The following is a 21,329-nucleotide window of genomic DNA, read 5'->3' as shown; positions in this document are numbered from 1 at the left end:
GAATGAACCAATTTCCCTTCAAAAAATGAAAGTGGAAACTCATCCACTGAATACATTTCATGGCCTTGAAAGAAAAATATCATATTCATTTTGATCTAAAGTCCATAGAGACAACATATAAATGCCAAATAATTTCTATTATGTATTCCCCAGTTTTAGGAATAATTTATTTATTTTTATATATTTTAATAAAATATATAAAAATTAAATAGTCTGTCTAATGAAGAACAAAAGCCCATCTGCTGGTTAGTAAAGTTTGCATGATTTCTACTAAAACTATGCAAAATAAATCTCTTTCTATATATGCATGTTGCTGTACAGAGGGCCCTTGAAAGTCTACTTCTGGGTACTTACATGAGATGGTATGTAGATATCATAAGAGTTTCCTGAATCAACATCAATTACATGGAAACCAGTATGTGAACCAAAAATAACCTTTAATCTTTGACCTTCTTCTACTGTGAGATCAACTAGCAGAGGCTTATGCTGGAGATCTGCAAAAGACTTTAAAAATCACTCCATTAGTATCTGCATCACTCAAAGAGGTATCTTTTTTTTTTCCTTTAGCCACTGTCTAGAGAAAGTTAACTTGTAACTTTATTAAAGCGAAAAACTAGAAAATTTTTCTTTCAGTTTTAGGTCTGTTGATATTCTGGCTCTAGGAAGAAGGGTCTAGCATCCATTTGTGCCCCTTTCTCTACCCTTTGTCCTCTAGGGCAGAGACATTTAAGTTGTTGCACAGGTGTAAAATTTGATGGTATTGCTGTATATTAAAAACTTGGTGCCTGGGTACTGCTGTTTTTTCCTATTTCTGGCCTTTGTTCTCTGAAGAAGGTCCAGTCACCTCTCTAGCCCCTCTCTTTCCCATGTGGCAACCAGGCCCACAGCAACTACCCTTTCAGAGACAGTCTGGTCAGCTATATTCTCAGCTCGTTCAGTATTAATGGGCATGCTCTGGTTTGGATTTTTCTTCAGTGAATGAGTGGGGATAAGACTGGCACTTCCTCTTAACTCCATGTTGGAAGCTGAGGCTTGGGTTTGGGTGGTAGAGAAAGAGGTGGGAGTGGAACATCACAAGAGTGATGGCTTGCACTGACTATCTGGGTTGAACTAGAAAGCAAAAAGAGAGGTCTAGCCAAGTTTGTCAAAATTCTCTGTGTTTGAATCCAGAGCCCAAGCCCCAACTAACTGTCAAGTGTTCCCCTGTCATTTTCTTTTGCTATTTTTTAACTACACTCCACTCTACATTTACTGGGCCTTGAGATGTGGGGGAGTTGTGAAACTACAATTACCTTAGCTATAATGCCACTGCCACCTCTCAGACCCTTCTCTTCTCATCTTTTGCTAACACCATTCTCACAGCATGGGAAGCTCTAGCCTCCTGTCCTTGTCCTATGGGAAGGCTTGGCCTCCTGCTGCTTCTTCTCTTTCCTGTTTAAGTCTTTGCCTTTGCCCTTCCCTCTTTCTGGGCTGGATCTGGTCTGCCAGAAAGAAAATTTTGTACTCTCTCATGTGCTCTGGGTTGTAAAATGATGGCAGTAATTTCAGAGCAAGAATGGGAATGGGAGGTTGATTGTAAAGTTTTGTGGAGAAAGATTTTGGTAGACGGAGTACCACTTTGGCTTTTAGGTGTTATCTCTTAATTGTTATTACTAACCTAATGCATTCCATTTTTTCCATAAAAGTGAGGTTATGGAGGGAAGCCCATTTCCATTGAAGAATCTATTTTCATGAGCACGTTACAAATAAGCCATGTGAATTAAGGGAACAAGATAGAATTGATTCGGCTCTGAAGGGGGCCTGCATAGTGTTCCCAGGGCAGTTTTGCCCTCCATGGCTAATGTGGCAGAAAATAATTAATAAAGAGACAAGGGGAGATAACAGTCATAAAGGTGGGGAGAAAAAGTGAGAGCCAATGAGACATAAAGAAGTAGACAGACATAAGCTGAGAGAGAGAGACCGAGAGAGTGCGCGTGAGCAAGCGCAAGCACACAAGAGAGAAGATAAATTCGCTTGGGCTATGGATAGGTTATGTAGCTCTGAACACATCTGGGTCCCTGTAAGTACTGGTCCTCATAGTATTTGGCTGTCAGCTTCATGAGCTGGGGTCAACAGGACTAGCATATCCCCATCCCACTCCTGGCAAATCTCATGAGTGACCAATCCAACCATGGTGGGTACAGACTTAGACAAGGTAAAAAATGGAAAGGCAATCAAAACAGGAGAATGCAGAGAAACTAGGTCATTTCCGTAAATTAGCACTGGGGACATATAAGCATCACCTGAGTTTTAGGGACTTCATCCAGAAAGATTTATAAGGATTAAAAGATTTAGAGGCTTAGTTTAACTCTGAGATTCAGTGCTGCCATTTGTCTGCCTTTTTCAAACAAAATACCAGGAAATACCCTGGTTTAGGTGGTGGCTTTACAACAAATATCATTGCACAAGATCATAACCAATGATACACCTACTAGCCATTCTAAATGCCTTTGAAGATGATGATTCACAGATCTCAAGGAGGAGGGCATACCCAAATTTTAATCTAATTTTATAGCATTTACAAATACTTAGTCTTTACCTTTGAAACAATAAACCCTAGAGTACCTACACTTTTCAAACAGGTTTATTATCTATATGAAAATTGGTATTGGTCTATATGGACTATTTTGTTAATTGGTAGAAACTGAAAATTTTTAAAAAGGACATTTTAGATAATCACATGGCTGCTTACCTTAAATGCCATGAACTTGTGATATGGTTTAGGAGCCCAAGCATATATTTCCACAGCATTCTTCAAGGCAATCACCAAAAATTTGATCCTTTCATATTTAACTGTAATGGAAAAATTATGAGTTAAAAGTGTATTCATTTATTCAAGTTTTTTGTATTGAGATTAATGAATATATAAGCAACAATATATAAATTTAAATATATAAACCCCAATTGAAGGTGATGTTCCTGGTGTAGGATTTTTTCATACTGATTTAGCTTCCCATTAGTGAACTTTGGTTGGCAGAATACTTACGGACTTTGCTTTACATTGAAGACTCTTTTCATCATTTAGAGATGTAACTGCTTACAACTGTCTTTAATGCTAGGTCTAGATGTTGATATTCATTGTAATAAGAATGTGCATAATTTCCTTCGTGTTAGCTTGCCTGGCTTTTACATTCACCCAGACATAAGTAGCTGAGAGCTGATGTGGCAAAATGGTAGAAAAATTAGCAAATAGGCAGACAGAAAGGCTGCTGTTTGCTTATTATTTATTATTTCTATTTCAATTACTAAATTAAATAATTGCTTGTTTATACTTTTCATGAAAGGGGGTGTTAGGAGCATTGGGTTCTGTTAATGACTTATTTTTAAGGGCTCCGAATACTTTGAAAAATCCTTTTACTCTTTAGAAGGATGAAATATTAAGCATTGTAAATTCTAGGGACAGAAACTTGGTTAAGTGACTGAGTCCCCATAATGTTTTGGCCTACATAAAGTAGTACTGAATAAATGCTTACTGAATGGGTGAATGGAAGAACAGACTATTGTCAGGCATTCTCTTGATTACTCTTACCTGTGTGTGTGTCTCTGATACAATAATAAGCAATATTCACAGTGATGGCCTTGAGAGGTTAAACAATTCTTTAAGTGCCTTCTAAATCTTTTGCTATTAAGTGTAGATTCTAATTCTTAGAGAATTTGTAATCCACAGATGGTACACATGGCAGTCAGTTTGATAAAGTAATCTCAACAAACAGAATATTTGGAGTCCTAAAGAAACTACGTAGGAAAAAATTTAATATACTTAAATGACATTAAGTTTCCAGTTATTTGCTTTATAACTCTTCATGATAAAGTGTTTATTATACTATTTTTGCTGACATCTTCACCTGGAAACCTAGGAAAAGATCCACAGCACTAGGCATTGAAGGAACATACCTCAAAATAATAAGAGCCATATATGACAAACCCACAGCAATATCATACTCAGTGGGGAAAAGCTAAGAGCATCCCCCCAGTAACTGGAACAAGACAAGAATTTCCACTCTTATCACTCCTATAGTACTAGAAGTCCTAGCCAGAACAGTTAGGCAAGAAAAAAAAAAAAGTAGAAGTCATCCAAATTGGAAAAGAGGAAGTGAAATTGTCTCTGCTGATGACAGGGTCTTATGCCTAGAGACCCCTAAAGATTCCTCCAAAAGACTCCTAGAGCTGATAACTTCAGTAAAGTTTCAGGATACAAAATTAATGCACAAAATCAGTTACATCAATAATGCTCAAGGTGAGAATCAAATCAAGAACTCAATCCCATTTATAATACACACACACACACACACACACACACCCCACACACCCCTAGGATAATACATTTAACCGAGCAGGTGAAAGACCCCTACAAGGAGAATTACAAAGCACTGATGAAAGAACCATACATGACACAAATGAATGGAAAAACATGCTCATGGATAGGAAGAATCAATATTGTTAAAGTGACTATACTGCCAAAAGTAGTCTACAAATTGCCAATGTTGTTTTTTACAGAATTAGAAACGACAATTCTAAAATTCATATGGAACCAAAAGAGAACCCAAATAGCCAAAGCAATTCTAAACTAAAAGAACAAAGCGGGAGGCATCACATTACCCAACTTCAAACTATACTGTAAGACTGTAATAACCAAAGCAGCATAGTACTGACACAAAATTAGACGTGTAGATCAATGGAACAGCATGGAGAACCCAGAATTAAAGCCACATACCTACAACCAACTGATCTTCGACAGTCAACAAACATAAACAATGGGAAAAGGATGCCCTGGTAAAATTGGCTAGCCATATGCAGAAGAATGAAACTAGACCCTCATCTCTCACCATATAAAAAATTAATCAACGATGGGTTAAAGACTTACATGTACCAAAAACTATAATAAGAAAACCTAGGAAAAACTCTTCTGGATATTGGCCTAGGTAACATGTTTATGACTAACACCTCAAAAGCAAATGCAACAAAAAACGAAAACAGACAATCAGGACTTAATTAAGCTAATAAGCTCCTGCATGGCAAAAGAAACAATCAACAGAGTAAGCAGACAGCCTACATGATGGGAGAACATATTTGCCAAACTATGCATGAACAAAATTCTACAAGGAATGCAAAAAATTTAACAAGAAAAATCCAAACAATCCCATTAAAAAGTGGGCAATGGGCATGAACCTACATTTCTCAAAAGAGGACATATAAGCAGCCAACAAACAGATGAAAAAATGCTCAACATCACTAATCATCAGAGAAACGCAAGTCATAGCCACAATGAGATACCATCTCACACCAGTCAGAATGGCTATTACAAAAATGTAAAAAAAAAAAACAACAAAAAACCAGATGGTGGTGACACTGCAGAGAAAGGGGAATGCCTGGACACTGTTGGTGGGAATGTAAATTAGTTCCATCTCTTTGGGAAACAGTACGGAGACTCCTCAAGGAACTACACATAGAATCACCATTCTACCTAGCAATCCCACTTGCAGGTAAATCCCAAAGGAAAAGAACTTTTTTTTTTTTTTTAAAGCAAAAGGGCACTTGCATTTGTATGTTTATTGTAGCACTGTTCACAGCAGCAAGGTCATAGTATCAATCTAAATTGTCTGTCAATGGTTGATTAGATAAAGAAACTGTGGTATATATACAGCGTGGGATACTATGCAGCCATAAAAAGAATAAAATCACGCGCTTGGCAGCAACATGGATGGAGCCATAAGCCAGTGTCCTAGGGCAGAATAACTCAGGAACAGAAAGTCAAATAACACGTTCTCACTTATAAGTGGGAGTTAACAATGGGGTGCATGTGGACAGAAAGCTGGAAATAATAGACACCGAGGACTCTAAAAGATGAGTGACAGGTTAAGGGCTGAAAATTTACCTGTTGGGTATAATGTTCACAATTTGGGTGATGGGTTCACTGGAAGCCCAGACCTCACCATTGTGCAGTATACCCATGCAACAAAGCTGTGTGTACCCCTGAATCGGAAATAAATTTTAAAAAGAAAAGAAAAAAATCCCTTTAGATTTTGCTGATTTTCAAGGTGAAAGAAGAAATAAATAAGTTTATATTTTAAAATAAGTTTAAAATAACCTTGAAAACAAAAATTTATCTAAGCACATACAGGCTCAGAGAAATCAAGAAATATGTTAAATGACTCGGATATACAATTTGCTTTTCTTTTTTATTCTAATTTTATACTTTTAAAATTTCACAAGAATTTCAGCATACTAGAATAATTATATGCCACAAAAAGATCTCAGTGTTGTTGTGGCTGGAATTTCACAAGGGAAGCAAAGTGGAGACTAACTAAGGCAAACAGTGTTTCTGAAAATTAAGCTAGTCTCAGTTTTCTGATAGAGAATTACTGGATTTCGCTCTCTGGTTACATTTCACTTTGCATGTGTGGATATAGATCAGCTTACTGATGTGAGGACAACGAAGAGACGGCAGTGATTAGAAGGAAGACGTCAGAAACGTCACAAGGGCCAACAGTAGATGTGCAAGTAAAATAGGATTCCCGCAGCCTGGTGTTTTTGAGAAACACTTGTCAGGTATATGCAAGAGATAATATTCAGAAATTTTATATTATTTCCTGCAATGCATTTTATTGCTCTGTAATTATACAGTATTAGTTCGTGAACACAAAATTTGATCACTAGAAATCTCTGGACTAATAAATGCCAAGTAATAAAGGCAAAATACTCAAAAGGAAGCAGCTTCAAAATTGTTTCTATTGCTTTCCTTTGAAAACATGGCTTGTTCTCAAAGAAGGAAGCCCACTGTTTTCAAAAGAAAACCAAATATGCATATGAATCTGAATTCTATTTGGTGTGAGAATGATGAGATGTATGTTTTATAGTTTGCCAAATTATCAGATTGGGGACAAGAAAAAAATTAAAATTCCAGGGCATCTTATTAGTACCAAATAATTCTGATTCCTGAACAAAAATGCACAGTGGAGCACATAACAGCTTGCACTGCTACCCAGCATGCTACAGAAAAACACTCCCCCATGTGGTCTTATTTGTGAATAATGCTGTGTCCTTTGAAAATCCATTCCATTTTTTAAAAAAATACGGTGGCTACATATGTTTACAGACATTAATATTTATTTTTTCCAAAAGCTGCCTTTTATACTTATCAACACATACATTATCTGTGTTGTAAGGTCAGGAGCTTTTTTTTTTTTTTACTTTGTAAAACTGTGAATGACACATTATTAATAAACATTGAGGAACATGTCCTTTCAGGCACTAAACCTTCAAGTTCACCAGCCAGCCCCAACACTGCCTAGTGTTCAGGTATGTGGGAATGTCATTTGTACTGAAATTAGAGGAAAGGGAGGTAGAGACTCTGCTTCAGAATAGAGTCCCCTTTCTAGTTGGCAGAATATGACACACTGATCTTGCTTTCTGAGCTCTTCTTTATAGCATGCTCCTTCTGTTTCCACATTCTGTCTTTAATACCCTTGATTAGATTTTAGCCGACAACATGATGTCAACACACATGACTGGATCCACGTGACTGGTTAAAATTTCAAATGTCTCTCATACTTTTCTGAGACCACATCATGGACTCCTTTGAACTCAAAGTGTCCAAAGTCCCTCAGCCGCTCCTTTATTGTCACTCCTTATGCTAAATGATTAATGCATTTTGTCCAGTATATATTTTAAAAACCTCCATACATTTTCTTATTTTTATCAGCTGTGGATTGAACAAGTCTTACAGGTACCTATTTTAAAAAGTCCATTCTACAGCGCTTATGAAAAACAAGTCCCTGCCTTCCTGCTGATTCCTCCTCCTTAAAAAAACCCACTTGCAACTCTTTCAACTCTTTCAGCAATTTATTTCCAGATTTCTAAATCATATGATTACAATGTTATTTCTTGACTTTTTTTTTTCAATCACAGACATTATTTTCTGACTTTGTAGTATGGAAAGGATTTAATTTCTTATATCATTTCCTTCTCTCTCTAGCTTCTTCTATTTCTTATACCTATACACATGATTTACTCTTGTAAACTCTAATATAGTTATATTTTAAATTTTTGGTTAAATCAATATCAAGTATTAAAATTATTATTGTTCACAGCTGAGGAGTGTAGTATACCATGGTTACAGTTTCTTTGTTTCTCATCATTTTGTTTCACTTCCTTGTTTTCTATGTATCTATGTCTAAGCACATGTAAACTTTCTGCTAATAAATGCCCTTCAATATGCTCAAACACGGCAGGTAAACTATTTATACCATTTTATTTTTCATGGAGACATTGGTCCTAGAACCCTGCATTGTCCCCATCACCATCATTCTGGGTGACACATCCTCCAGTAGCTTCTTGAGAAATGGTGCATGAAATGTAGCATGACTGAAAATGTCTTTCTGTTGCACTCAGAATTGACTGATGGGTTGATGGTATGATGGTTAATTTCATGTGAACTTGACTGGGCCATAGGGTGCCCAGATATTTGGGTGTGTCTGTGAGGGTATTTCTGCATGAGAATAACATTTGAATCAGTAGAACTGATAAAGTATACTGCCCTCCCCATTGTGGATGAGCCTTATGCAATTATTTGGAGACAAGACTAGAACAAAAAGGCCGAGTCTTCCTGCTTGGTTGAGCTAAGGGACACCAGTCTTTTCTGGCCTTCAGACTTGGACTTGGAGGCATCAGCATTTTTTGGGTCTTGAGTCTACCAGTGCTCAGAGTGGAACAGCACCATCAGCTCTCCTGGTTCTCAGGCCTTCAGATTTGAACTGGACTTATACCTTTGCTCTCTTGGGTCTTCAGCTTGCTGACTGCAGATCTTGAGACTTTTCAGCCTCTATAGTCATGTGAAAGAATTCCTTATAATAAATCTCTCTCCCCCCCATATATATATATATATACACACACACACACACACACACACACACACATATAACACACACACGTGTATATATGTCTATGTATACACATACACACACACAAAATCTCCTTAACTGTAACATAGGTGGGCTATAAAATATTAGTTGGAAATAATTTTGTGGGGAATTTGGAAGGCCTTGCTGTATTGTCTTTTAAGCTTCTGTATTGCTGCTGAGACGTCCCAGGTCACTCTGAATCTGGGTCTATTATATGTAAACTGTTTGTTATTTACTTATAGTGTGACAGCCTTGATAGTGTTAAGGACCTTCTCATTTCCTAGGTATTGAAGTACTGTGTTATGTCTTTTTGTGAGTCTTTCATTCAGAATCCTGGACACTCAGTGACTCCTTTTAATACGGGAATTCAAGGCTTTTAGTTCTAGAAACCTTTCTTGTATTCTTTCTTCAATACTTTCCTCTCCTTTCATTTTTTATTTTCTAAAACTCTTATTAGATTTTGAAAGACTTGTGTGATCTTTTTATTTTCTTATATTTTCTCTGCTTTACTTTTTGTACTAGTCTTTAGGAGAATTGCTTATCTTCTAACACTTTTATTACATTTTTTTAAATTTCTGCCAATAAATTTTAGTTTGCAATTTTTTTTCTTGGCCTTTGAATGACTTCCCCCTACTTTGCTCTACTTTTTTTTTTTTTATAGCCCACTTCTTGTTTTATAGAAAGAAGTTTTCTGATCTCTTTATAGTTTCTTGCTTCCTTCCTTCCTTTCTTTTTATATTTTCTTCCACTCCTCATTATCCCTGTTTCATCTAATGTCCTTTCTTCTTGTCTGTTTAGGTTTCCTCCATATTTGTGAATTTCTCCACTCCCTGGTATAGATGGGCTTATCAACTGCGGGGCTTCACTTCAGGGTGGTTAGGCAGCAAGCTTTTTCCATGGCACTTCAAATGTTAGTACCTGCACATCTTTTCTTTCTGGCCCTTTAGTTTCTCCAAAGACAAATCTTTCAGTCTCTTCCTAGGGAGTATAAGCATGGCTATTTGGGAGCTAAATAGGGGATAAAGAAGTGTATGTGTGTGTGTGTTTTCACAGGTATTCCCGTCATCACATTGGCTATGTAAACCTTTCATCTTCTGTTGCAGGGGAGAAGGGTAGTGGCCTCACTGCTCAGAGGTAGAGACTGGGTTGTAGGGCTGATGGCCCCACAGGGTCATGGGGTGAGCCTTATGCTGTGCTGAGGCACAGGATCTGAGAAATAAAGAGACAGGACACAGAAGTACAAGAAAAACGCAGCTGGGCTCGGGGGGCCACGCCACCTATGAGCAGAGTCAGGCGAGGCCCCAAATGTCCAGAAGCATGAGTATTTATTGTGTATAGGTTAGGGGTCAGGGCAGTGAGTGAAATCATCTTTAAGGATAGTGATAGGGTCGTGAGCAATAAAACATGGGGTCCACCCCCATTAGGTCACCTAGGCCAGGAGGTGGACAGTGCACAGCAAGGGGCCCATTCCTATGAAGGCAAGGGCCGTGCGCAGTAAGGGGTCCACCCCCATTAGGTCACCGAGGTTTGAAGGTGGGCTGTGCTCAGTGTGCAAAACTTCTATCTATGGTCAAACTACTTCTAAGAAGATTTATAGGAGGATGCTTTAAGTCACATAGCAGTGACAGAGCTGTCACCTGGCAGCTTCCAATGGGTTCTATGGGAAGATGCTTTTCAAGCAGCACAGTAGCAAGAGCTGATAAAGTTCACAGTCAGCAAGGTGGATTGCTGTTCTGAGGGCAGCCTTCCACAAGAACTGGAGCAAGGTCCTACAACTCCTTTGTCAGGAGGAGTGGCTTTCACCCTAAGTCTGCCATATAGTGGGTATCTTTACGATAGTGAACGCTGCTGCCTGGGCCATGGATTCTTGTCCTGGCATAACTGTTTTTCCCTTAAATCATGCTCTGCACTGTGTCTGCTCTAGGCATTCCTCCGATTATAAGCTGCTTATTCCTTAACTCATGCTCTGTACTGTGTCCACTCTAGGCATTCCTCCGATTATGAACTAAGATATAATTATAGGTATATATGTAGGGAAATATTCTTTAGGCACTTATACCATTAACTATTATATGATTATATGTAGAGGATTATATAAAAGGATTCATCAAGCCCTATTTCTATAAACGAATCTATGATTATATAAAGGATTATATAAAAGGAAATAGCTGAGTAGGAACACTATAAAGTGAGATATTCCTCAAGCCCTAACTGTGCCAGGGTTCTGCTTAACTCTCATTCCTCGGTGCCTATATTGGGGGTTACCCACACTGGGTTCTGGTAGACTTGCTGCTCATGAATTTTCTAACAATTCTGTTTTCAGTCCCACCTTATATACATGCATTTCCACCTCAGAGTCCCCTGGGGCCTTAGTTCCTGGGCTTTTCTGGGTTCTGTTGGATTGATTTGGATCATTTTCCTCACTGCAGATTCAGAATTCAGAATTCCCTGATATTCCAGGTCTTTTCCAGTCACTCAGCTACTCTTTCAATTTTATTGACATCTCTTTTCTTGTTCTCATAGGCTTATAGCATTTTTATTCTTTTCTTAGCATTTTAATGAGTCTTTGGAAAAAGGCGATATAAATGTTCAAACTGGAGCCTAGGACTTTACTCTGACTGCACTCTGTCAATTTCATCAATCTTGCTTTAAAAAATATATAAATAGTGTTGAAGGTTCCAGCAACATCTGAAGCTGGTCAAACATACATAAGCAATCTGATGGAAAAAAACTAAATAAAACCTAAATAAATAAGTCTGATTGAGTAAATCAGACCAAACTTACAGTTCCATGTCTTAAGACTTACCAACTTTATAATGTATACAGCCTTCCAAGTCCCCAACAGTGATCCAGCCTTGTTTCTTTTCTACTTCTGGGTCATTATGTAGTATTCTGTTTCTTAACCATGAAAGATAGTAAACTCGTAGCTTATTCTTCTTCCCTGTTGAAATAATAGAGCTTTAATTTCAAATCCCTGTGATCGCTCTTATTCTTTCCTTCCCCTCCTCCATTTATTTTTAATTTATTTTGTTTATGTGTATGTGTGTTTGTGTGTGAAGGCATAATAACCAGTGTTCCCAGCACTTTATCATTAAAGTGCTGTTTCTGCCAGAACGTATGGTTAAATACCTCTAAGTGTTTTAGACACATCACAAAATTACAACATCTTTATCTTCAGGTGGTTTCTTATTTGAGCCTGCTGCTCTTATTCTCTTCCCAATGCAAAGCAGTGTCTGCTAAACTTAGTAAGAGCTAACTCTTCAACAGAGTGGTTGATCAGAGTTCAGAACATTCTAGATCAATCATGAAGAAGTGTTGACAACGGCATTTTGGCACCTGCCTTTCCTTCACCCTATAACCTAACAACAGATGTTAATGAAAACTCTCTTATTTGTCTCTTCTACTACTTTAAAGATGACAACTGATAGTAGTTGTATTTCACTTAACTAACCAAAAAAAGTTATTTTGAAAGAAAACAAGAGTATAATATAATTTCAGAAAATAATACCGGACAAGTTTATGGTGCTGAAGTCACTGAAAGGAATAGTGAACAAAAGTAGAAAAGGCAAAAAAGGATGTGGATTTGAAAACTTAACGTTCCTTTTGCTAAGGTGATCTTGGAGTAACGAATTCATTGGATAATAAAAATATCAAGAGAATATTGAAGAGTACACAAGTAACAAAACAATATACTCCATTAGATTATTTGCACCAGATAAAATGTCTATTGGGATGACTCTTCGTAACTAATGATAAATTTAGCACTATGGGTTTTTGTTTTTGGATACTTATTTTTCTTTACCTTAGGCTTTTAAAATGTTTTATATTTTATAGATGAATATATACAAGCAGAAGAGAATTTATTAAAGCATTGCACCTGCATTTGACAGTAGAGCACATTTGTCCCCTAAACTCAAGGAATCATGGTGTAGTCAGCATTCATTTTTGTAGCCTAAGGCCTGGAATACACAGTGATCACAATAGCTAGGATTGACACGAGAGCCAGTGTTTTCTCCTTTCTATGCCAATATGAATCCAAGGTTAATTCAAGAATCTTTTGCTCCTATTTTCATTTTATCCTTTCCCTATCTGTGCCTCGTGAGAAAGGAAATACTTACACTGTTAAGAATGAAGATGTGGCCAGTCATGCTGGCTCACACCTGTAATCCCAGCACCTTGGGAGGCAGAGGTGGGTGGATCAACTGAGGTCAGGAGTTCAAGATTAGCCTGACCAACATGGAGAAACCCCGTCTCTACTAAAAAATACAAAATTAGCTGGGTGTGGTGGTACATGCCTATAATCCCAGCTACTCAGGAGGCTGAGGCAGGAGAATCATTTGAACCCGGGAGACAGAGGTTGTGGTGAGCCGAGATCACACCATTGCACTCCAGCCTGAGCGACAAAAGCAAAACTCCATTTCAGGAGAAAAAAAAAAAAAAAAAAAAGGAATGAAGATGTGTCACTAACAACATAATGAAGCCTGAATGTGAATTTTCTGGGTTGCATTTCCGCTTTTGGTAGGTGACTGGTAGATACACAGTTTTAATTTTGATTTGGTAGTATAGCAATCAAGAAAGCAATTAACCAGAACAAAGGACTACATGGAATTAAACTCAAATGGTAATATAAAAGGAGTTTACCTGGTTAACCTTATTTGGGGAGAATAAAAAGAGATGAAACTGAGCATTCAGTGGAAAGGTAAAAGAAAGAGGAAGTTTAGTGACAAGCAAAAGCATTTTGTCAAAATGGAAGTACAGTTGAAGAGTTAAACTTTAAGGTTCAAACCAGTATCCCTCTATTGTCTCTTCATGAAACAATGGCTGAGCATAAATCCATGTTCTCAAACGTAGCTGAACAATGGAAACACATCGGGAACTGTGAAAGCTATTGATGCCTAAACTCCACCCCTAGAGATTCTGACTCTGGTCTGGGGGTACAGCCTGGATTTTCGCATCTCCCCAGGTGATTACAAAGTGCAGTAGCAAGTTGGTTCCATACTAGATGGAATGGAAGGGGGAGTGAAGAGTGTGACTTGTTAGACTCCTTCAAACACCACCAAAAAGAAAAAAAAAGAACTTTCTTCCAACAAAACTTCCCTCTTTTAGGTTGCATTTTTATCAGTAACAAGGCCTTCACTTTAGTCTCCATCTTTTTTTCCTTTTTAAGCTCTTTTTGGAAATCAGAAAGCTACAGAGTATTGCAGTAATGATTCCCACACTCAAATCTCTTTGTAGACTTGATTATCCAGTGTGCTAGCTGCACCTGCCAAAACATCAGTGGACTGTAAGCAAGAGAATTTCTTGAGGGAAGAGACCAGAGAAATTTCTGCTTACTAAATGTCCCTCTTGGAAGCCTGCATTTTGATATTCTGTCTGTATGTGGTAATAACTGGAGTTCCGAAACCTAAAAACATCTGAAGATCCTTGCTGAGTCCTGACAGATGTAAAGAGCTATAAATATATACCCTTTGTGGTGTGTCTGTGCCTAATTCAGATTCAATGCAGAGGTGACAGACTTTTTTTTGGAGGTCACAGTCTTCAGTGTTACAAAATGTGGGCAACCTTACTCTGGCTATACTGCTATACTTCAGTGTGTTGCTTGTTAGCTGGGAAGGGCAGAGCTAACTGTTTCTGCAGAAAAGGGGTGGTCACCTTTCCCACCTGTTTGGACGTGGGGGACTCATCATTTTAGTAACATACCTGAAATTGTCACAAGGACATTCAGTCCCTCTAGCACATCCATCTGCTGAAATCGCCTCCGGTTGATCAGATTATAGACTTTGCCTTGCCCACTTCGATCCAAAAGCATCAGGCCATTTTCAGTCCCCACCAGAAGGTTTACACCTGTAAATTTAAGAAGCACCGTAAGACTGACTTTTCACAAACTTTAATCTTCGGCATCAAGAGTCCCTATAAAAATCTAAGAAACTGTGACTTGTAAATATAAACTAATGAGCAAGCAGGTAAATATAAACTAATAAGTGTAGAAGTAGAAGCTCTGACGTAATAATTAAAGCATTGTACTTCTGGTAATGAAATCACAATTTCCTTTTGTAAAGTTGTAGCTTCATTCACATGTCCTATTTACTACCTAATGCAGAGAGTCCTTGTCAACAGGGGCCTTGGGCACAGATATGAAGCTAGCATAATCTTCCTTTATTCCTTTCCTGGAACAACCACTTCTTTCTTGGCTCTCCCTATAAATCTACTTCTCTTCTTCCCCAAGGTTCACCCCACCCCCGTGCAGTGATTTCTAGCCTGCCCGCCTTCAGTGTACAATGGAAATTTCATTTCCATACTCCATTGGAAGAAAGGCCCTTCCTCCTCCTTGAACCAAAATCTAACTACCTTATGCCCCTTACCCTCAAGTTTCTGCTCTTTTTTGGAGAAATTATAAATTCATTCAAGAGAAGTGTCAATAGCTGGAGAGTCACAAACATACTCATTTAAGGGACTTCTCAGTTCTCTAAATCTAGTGCAGCCCAACACCCATGCAGGAATCCCTATTCCAGAAGCACAGGCAGGTAAGTGGTTTTGTCTGGGTCGTTGTAATCCTAAAAATGCATTGCTAGGGAAATTTATCGTCCACCCCTCTACACACACACATTGAGACGCTCATTGTGCAGTGTACTACATTCATGAACATGTAACTCTCCAACTTATCTTACTTATTGTACTTCTATCTTCTGATCAACACAAATATCTGCTTTTTTGTCCACATATTAATCCTTTTAAATTAAATGTGGCTATCTTGTTCTCTTCTGTCCCTTCTCCAGAGGACAGAGCATCTATCATGAAATAGTTCTAGGCTTCACACTCTTTCCTACTAACATCTCAAATGCTTTCAGCCCTTGAAAAGTACAGTTCCCCAATTCCAAGCCTACTGTTTTCAATGGGTACATAGGGAACATGCCCTTCCTTAATCTGTATAAGATGTTCATAGTAACATAGACCAAGACTTTGACAGAATTTCATCATGCCTATCCTGGGTCTGAGGTCAGCTAAAACCTGCAGATATTTTTCACAAGAAATGCAGACTGATGTTTTAAACTAAAAGGCAAAGTTCATCATATTATTTGTTGTTCTCTTCAAGTTTTATCTTGTTACTGCTAGTGGTATGACCTTGGATAATTCACTAAAATCCTCTGGGCTGGTTTTTCAGCTTGAAATGAAGGGTTATGCCATGATTTATGTGCTTATTCCCCTCGCAGGCTGTATGGATCATGGAGAATGAGCGTGGGGTATATCACGAAGTGCCGGACACAGCTCACCTCTGATTGATCAGATTACAGACCTTGCCTTGCACATTCAGTGTATCAGGTGGTAGCTAGTTCTCTTGTTGGCTTTAGCCCATCACTATTTTGCGGCAAGGTTGTTTGAATCTAATCGCATCATCCCGGCTAGTAGGGTGTCAGCTATTTCTACATATAAAATGGCTTTTGGTCTCTCCTGAAGTCAAGATAATCCCAAGCTAGGTATCTGATACCCACCATTCAACCAGTGTTCTTTTGATGACAAGATCCACGGGCTTTTCCTGTTTGGGGGTCAGTTCATTAGTAAGAGGTTATTAAAAAAAAAAAAAGGCACTGACATACCCCACAGAGCTGCACAAAGTATTTCTGAGTTGAATCGTTTCTTGTATTTTCTGATTTCTGGTGTGTCGCTGTGAGGCCGAATGTTGGTTGGGTTTACGTTTACCACTGAAATCTTTCTTGCTTCATTGAGTTTGGCCTGTTCTTGCCTAAGAAGTTCACTAGTAAACAGAGCTTTGAGAAAAAGAATCAGAGAAGTCAGTGGCATCTTAAAGATAACCTATGAAGATGTGGAGATGAGACTTCAAAACACTATGATTTCTCCTTGTTGGTTTGAATTATAGTAAAGGCAAAGAAACACTGAAACTCTTCTTATTTTACACTTTTAAAAAAGTGAATAAAATATAAGTCATTCATCAAAGCAGTGTTTCATTAATTAGCAAAACAGGCTTATAGACACTACTTGGACAGCTTAGAAAGTTGATATTAATCTCCCCAAATGAAATACACCATCCCCACTCCTGTAATATAAGCAAAAAAGATCTACTTTTTGAAATTCCAGAGTATCAATTGCAAAACTATCCTAAGCTGCTTTGATGATTAATTACTTGAAGAACATTAGAAAGCAAGACCCTCCTCTAAATTAGCCAGATTTTTGTAGTGGGAAGCACACACCTAGAACTCAACACAATGCACCATGCACTTATTAAGGGCCTACTGTGTGCAAAGCATTGTACTCAGAAATTGTTTTGGGGAAATATTTGGTTATGTTCAGAGATCACTGAGGAACAGCTTTCCTAGGGTCTCTATATACCCCTGGGTCTACCAGAAACAAAACAGAAGAGATGGAAAAAAAAAAATGGAAATAAGTAAGTTTGTTTTAAGATACCTAAATAATAATAATTTTAACAAAAATTTTAACAAGAAATAATAATTTTAACAAATCTTCCTTTTAAGACAGGACATAAGGAGTAATTGGCTTAACTACTGAACTGAGGATTAATTTTCTTATCAGGCTGTAACAGAAGGAAGACGAAGCTGTTTTTAAAACACTGGGCCCTTCTTGCTTACCTGCAGCTGATGATTCCTCATCCTCTTCATCTTCATCAGTGGGAGACGTCTGGTATACTCTGGGGTCCACAAAGGGGGTGAAGGAGGCTTTGGTGCTGCTCCCCATGCCATACTAATCAATAAGCAAGAAGATTAAGAAGCGCAGATAAATATGCAGGACTAAACAATGCTAACAACCCTGTGCTTGAGCTGTAAAATGATCATGGATTGTTCAGGGTATTCAGCTGTTCATATTCTAGCGCCCTAGTCAGTGTGTGCCTCTCTCCAGCTTCTTCTGGTGTTGATTATTCACTAGCCATTGTGCATTTGTAGGACTTCATTCATTATCAGACTGCAAGAATTGCAGTGAGAAAATTACATTGTGAACCACGTACGGCACCTTAAAATCTGTAGGACCACTGTGGTGACAGAGCTTTCCTCTCGCTTTCAGTAAAAGCAATCTCCTATATCGATCACATGGTCAATATGAAAATCTGACGCAGTTGGAAATAAACTAAGTAAGCCTACACGGCAGCACTTGGTCCTGAACACTGAGTCAACCCAAGGAGCTTTCTCTTGGGGAGGAGAACTTTCAGCCCTTTCACTCTGGCCTGGTGATGCAAGTGGATTGGTATTGCCTCCAGAAGTTTTAAAATCTTTAATTCAGGGATGATATTATTCTGGAATTGAAGATTTTTTCTTCCCATGACAGTTTCCTTAAAAGAATAATTACATCTTTATTTAGGGACTTCATGAAGATATTAGGTTTGTGGGCAATGTACCTTGAAGGCTTACTTTGAAAAATGAATCTCAGGCTTGGAGAGCACCATGAAAACATGATGTTGGAAGTAGAAGAGGGAACAGTACACTCAGTCTCGGGGTTTCATGTCACAATATTCTAAATTTGAGTTTTGCTGAAGGAGCTGCAATGATGTCAGTCATGTTCCTTGCTCCTACTGTTCTTAACTTTTAACATCACAAATATATCTGTATTCAACATAATAAGCACATCTTTTGTGGATAAATATCTTTAACTAAAGGTCATTTCACTTTAGTTTTACTTTTAGGTTTCTATTTAAAAATAAAACCACCATCCAAGACCTCTAAAAATATAAGGAGAAAACAAAGATCTAACCTGATTTAGTTCAAGATTTCCTCTCCCTCCTATGAAATCCAAACAATTTCATTCTCCTCAAGATAGAATTCCCCTACCAAATAGAACACTTTCACATACATGTTCTCTTTTGATATTTAGAAGATGTCGGTGAAAGAGGTAGGGCAGGTACTAACATTTCCACTTAGCGCTGGGGCAGCAGCAGAATTTTAAACAGGGTCCAATCTTATGGGTCCTCCTTGGTACCAAGAGAGGTGTTCAGGCAGAAAATGCCCACACAGCATGAACTTACAACAGGATGCTGCACTTGGCAATACATCGCTGTGTTCTTTTCCTTGGGGGTATGCAAAGCTCATCTGCTCTATAACTTTAGAATTCGAAGGGTGCATCATAAAAACTCAGTGTGTAGACAGTGTCGAAAATAAAGTGATTTATAAACACATTTAGGGCCTTATATGTGCTTGACCAGACTATTAATGAAACATGACCACAGACTGTGAGCTTATCTAAGTGGTGTCAGTTATCACCGTCCATAAGCACTACCTACAGATTCCATGTTTATTCAGACATTTGCCTGGGACTGTATTTACACAGGAAGGATAATACCTAGTTTCTTCCTTCTCACACAGTTTGGAATTTATGAAGATGAACACTTTAAGAACTGATGTATTTACGAATTTTTTTCACAAACAAATCATTTAAACTTTGTTTTACTTAAGTCATACTTAGTTTGACCAAGTTAATGTAAATATAAACCTCAACAGTTGGCCTGGAAATCTGTATAGGCTGAAGTTTCCATGAGTAGTCTGGAAGCTAGGAGGACCCAGTTCTGGTCTTAGATCTGTGACAAACCAACTGTGTGTCTTAGGCAAGTCACTCAACCTCTATGAACCTCAGTACACTCATCTGTAGAAACAGGTATTGGTTCAGATGATATCTGAGAACTTTGCACTGCTCTGCTTCTATGATTTCTCTATTTGAGTATCTGCACAAGCAGCTCTATAGTAGAAACCAACCACCCAAGTTTCAAGGAGCTTGGCAAAACCTCATTCTTGAAGAGATCATGGTTTTAGAAACCCAGGAAGGACAGCAGAACTGTTATGTCCGCTGTTTCCCAGCACCTACTTCAGTCCCAGAGTCCATCTCCTGGGAATGGGTTGAGACGCGCCCCAGGCCCTCAGTTGGGGTTCCAGCTGGAGAATGGCTCTGCTGCACCAGGTCAGGGAGGTTGATGTGGCCAGCAAAGCCATTGCTGTCACTGTGGCCAGATCGCTTCTTCTCTCCAGACGTCTGAGGGGGTATAGCACGTGGGGGCAGTTAGAGAGGGAGGAAAAAGGCTATAGGGCGACATCACCCCTAACCCAACATAGGTATATGGGGCTCCAAATTAATCTGCTAGCGCCTGAGTAGTGATATTCAAATTTGTATTTTACTTAAGAAAATAAAACAGAAATTAAGCTTTGCCAGTATTTAGTTTATGGATTGACCCTGAAGCCTTAAGTTCCTGCATGAGGTGCAGACAGTGGTCACATATGGCATGGGGGTCCCATGTGCAGAGGGAGACGCCACAAAGGAGAGGGGCTGAGCAGAGCCCACACTGGTAAGCTCCTCTTTTGTAGTGCTTGTGCTATATGCATGTGCCCCTTAATTGTATTTACAGAGCATATTACCAGGTTACAATGAAACAAACCCACACAACAGAGAAATGACCCAAAATGTTGCTGAAAAGAAGCAGGGAGATAATCCACGTGCTTTGGAGTATGGAATACTTCAAGAAAGTGCAGAGACCAGACTTAACAGAACTCACAGGGCTCTTTGTCATTCACAAGGCCGAACCAATGATTAACTAATCAGATCTGTCAGGAGTTCCAAGTATATTGACCTGATCTAGAATACTATTTGAAAATATGGATTTACAACTACTATCATAAATGTTTAATGTCTCAGCAAATAACTATGGTGCTTTGTGATGTAGGCAGTAACAAAATAAAGTCATCATGACTAGCAAAGCATTTAAAATATTACTTCTAGTAGCCCTTTTTAATGTCCTTTAAAGTTGTTGTTTTTTTGTTAATGGAGTCTTGCTCTATCTCCCAGGTTTGAGTGCAGTGGCGTGATCTCGGCTCACTGCAACCTCCTGGGTTCAAACATTCTCCTGCCTCAGGCTCCTGGGATTACAGGTACATGCCACCAATCCCAGATAATTTTTGTATTTTTAGTAGAGATGGGGTTTTACCATGTTGGTCAGGCTGTCCTCAAACTCCTGACCTTGTGATCTACCTACAACCTTGGCCTCCGAAAGTGCTGGAATTACAGGTGTGAGCCACTGTGCCTGGCCAAAGGTATTTTATAGTGTATGTAATATTAGTGCAGTAGAAAAAAATGCACGATTTGTGAATAAATACACTGTATTAGGCGGCACGCTCTGCAGTTCTTACTGATAGGATTACATAACCTAACAATTTGGAAACCATTGTGCTGGAGAACAGTCTCTGCCAAAAAATCCTGGGGAGGAAAGACAGGATTTTTTTTTTTTTTTTTTTTTTTTTGAGATGGAGTTTTGCTCTTGTTACCCAGGCTGGAGTGCAATGTCGCGATCTCAGCTCACCGCAACCTTCGCCTCCTGGGTTCAAGCAATTCTCCTGCCTCAGCCTCCTGAGTAGCTGGGATTACAGGCACACACCACCATTCCCA

General features: G+C 38.6%; 1 protein-coding gene across 12 annotated transcripts in view; it reads right to left on the bottom strand.

The window, feature by feature from the left end:
• The window catches only part of TNIK (TRAF2 and NCK interacting kinase), a 416,471-nt gene that overhangs the window by 6,781 nt on the left and 388,361 nt on the right, over positions 1-21,329 (bottom strand). For all 12 annotated transcript variants that reach the window (XR_013528405.1, XM_035278926.3, XM_035278927.3 and 9 more), the window contains 7 exons: positions 19,761-19,925; positions 17,543-17,654; positions 16,535-16,705; positions 14,640-14,783; positions 11,746-11,880; positions 2,732-2,832; positions 355-504 (listed from right to left, as the gene is read on the bottom strand). Coding sequence is in view for 11 of the 12 variants with exons in the window: in XM_035278926.3 (XP_035134817.1) it covers positions 355-504; positions 2,732-2,832; positions 11,746-11,880; positions 14,640-14,783; positions 16,535-16,705; positions 17,543-17,654; positions 19,761-19,925 (978 nt within the window). In the remaining variant the exon portion in view is untranslated. The remainder of the gene's footprint in view (positions 1-354; positions 505-2,731; positions 2,833-11,745; positions 11,881-14,639; positions 14,784-16,534; positions 16,706-17,542; positions 17,655-19,760; positions 19,926-21,329) is intronic.

The sequence above is a fragment of the Callithrix jacchus genome, chromosome 17 (assembly GCF_049354715.1).
Source record: "Callithrix jacchus isolate 240 chromosome 17, calJac240_pri, whole genome shotgun sequence".
Lineage (NCBI taxonomy): Eukaryota > Metazoa > Chordata > Mammalia > Primates > Cebidae > Callithrix > Callithrix jacchus.
This window is presented reverse-complemented; position numbering and strand designations above follow the sequence as displayed.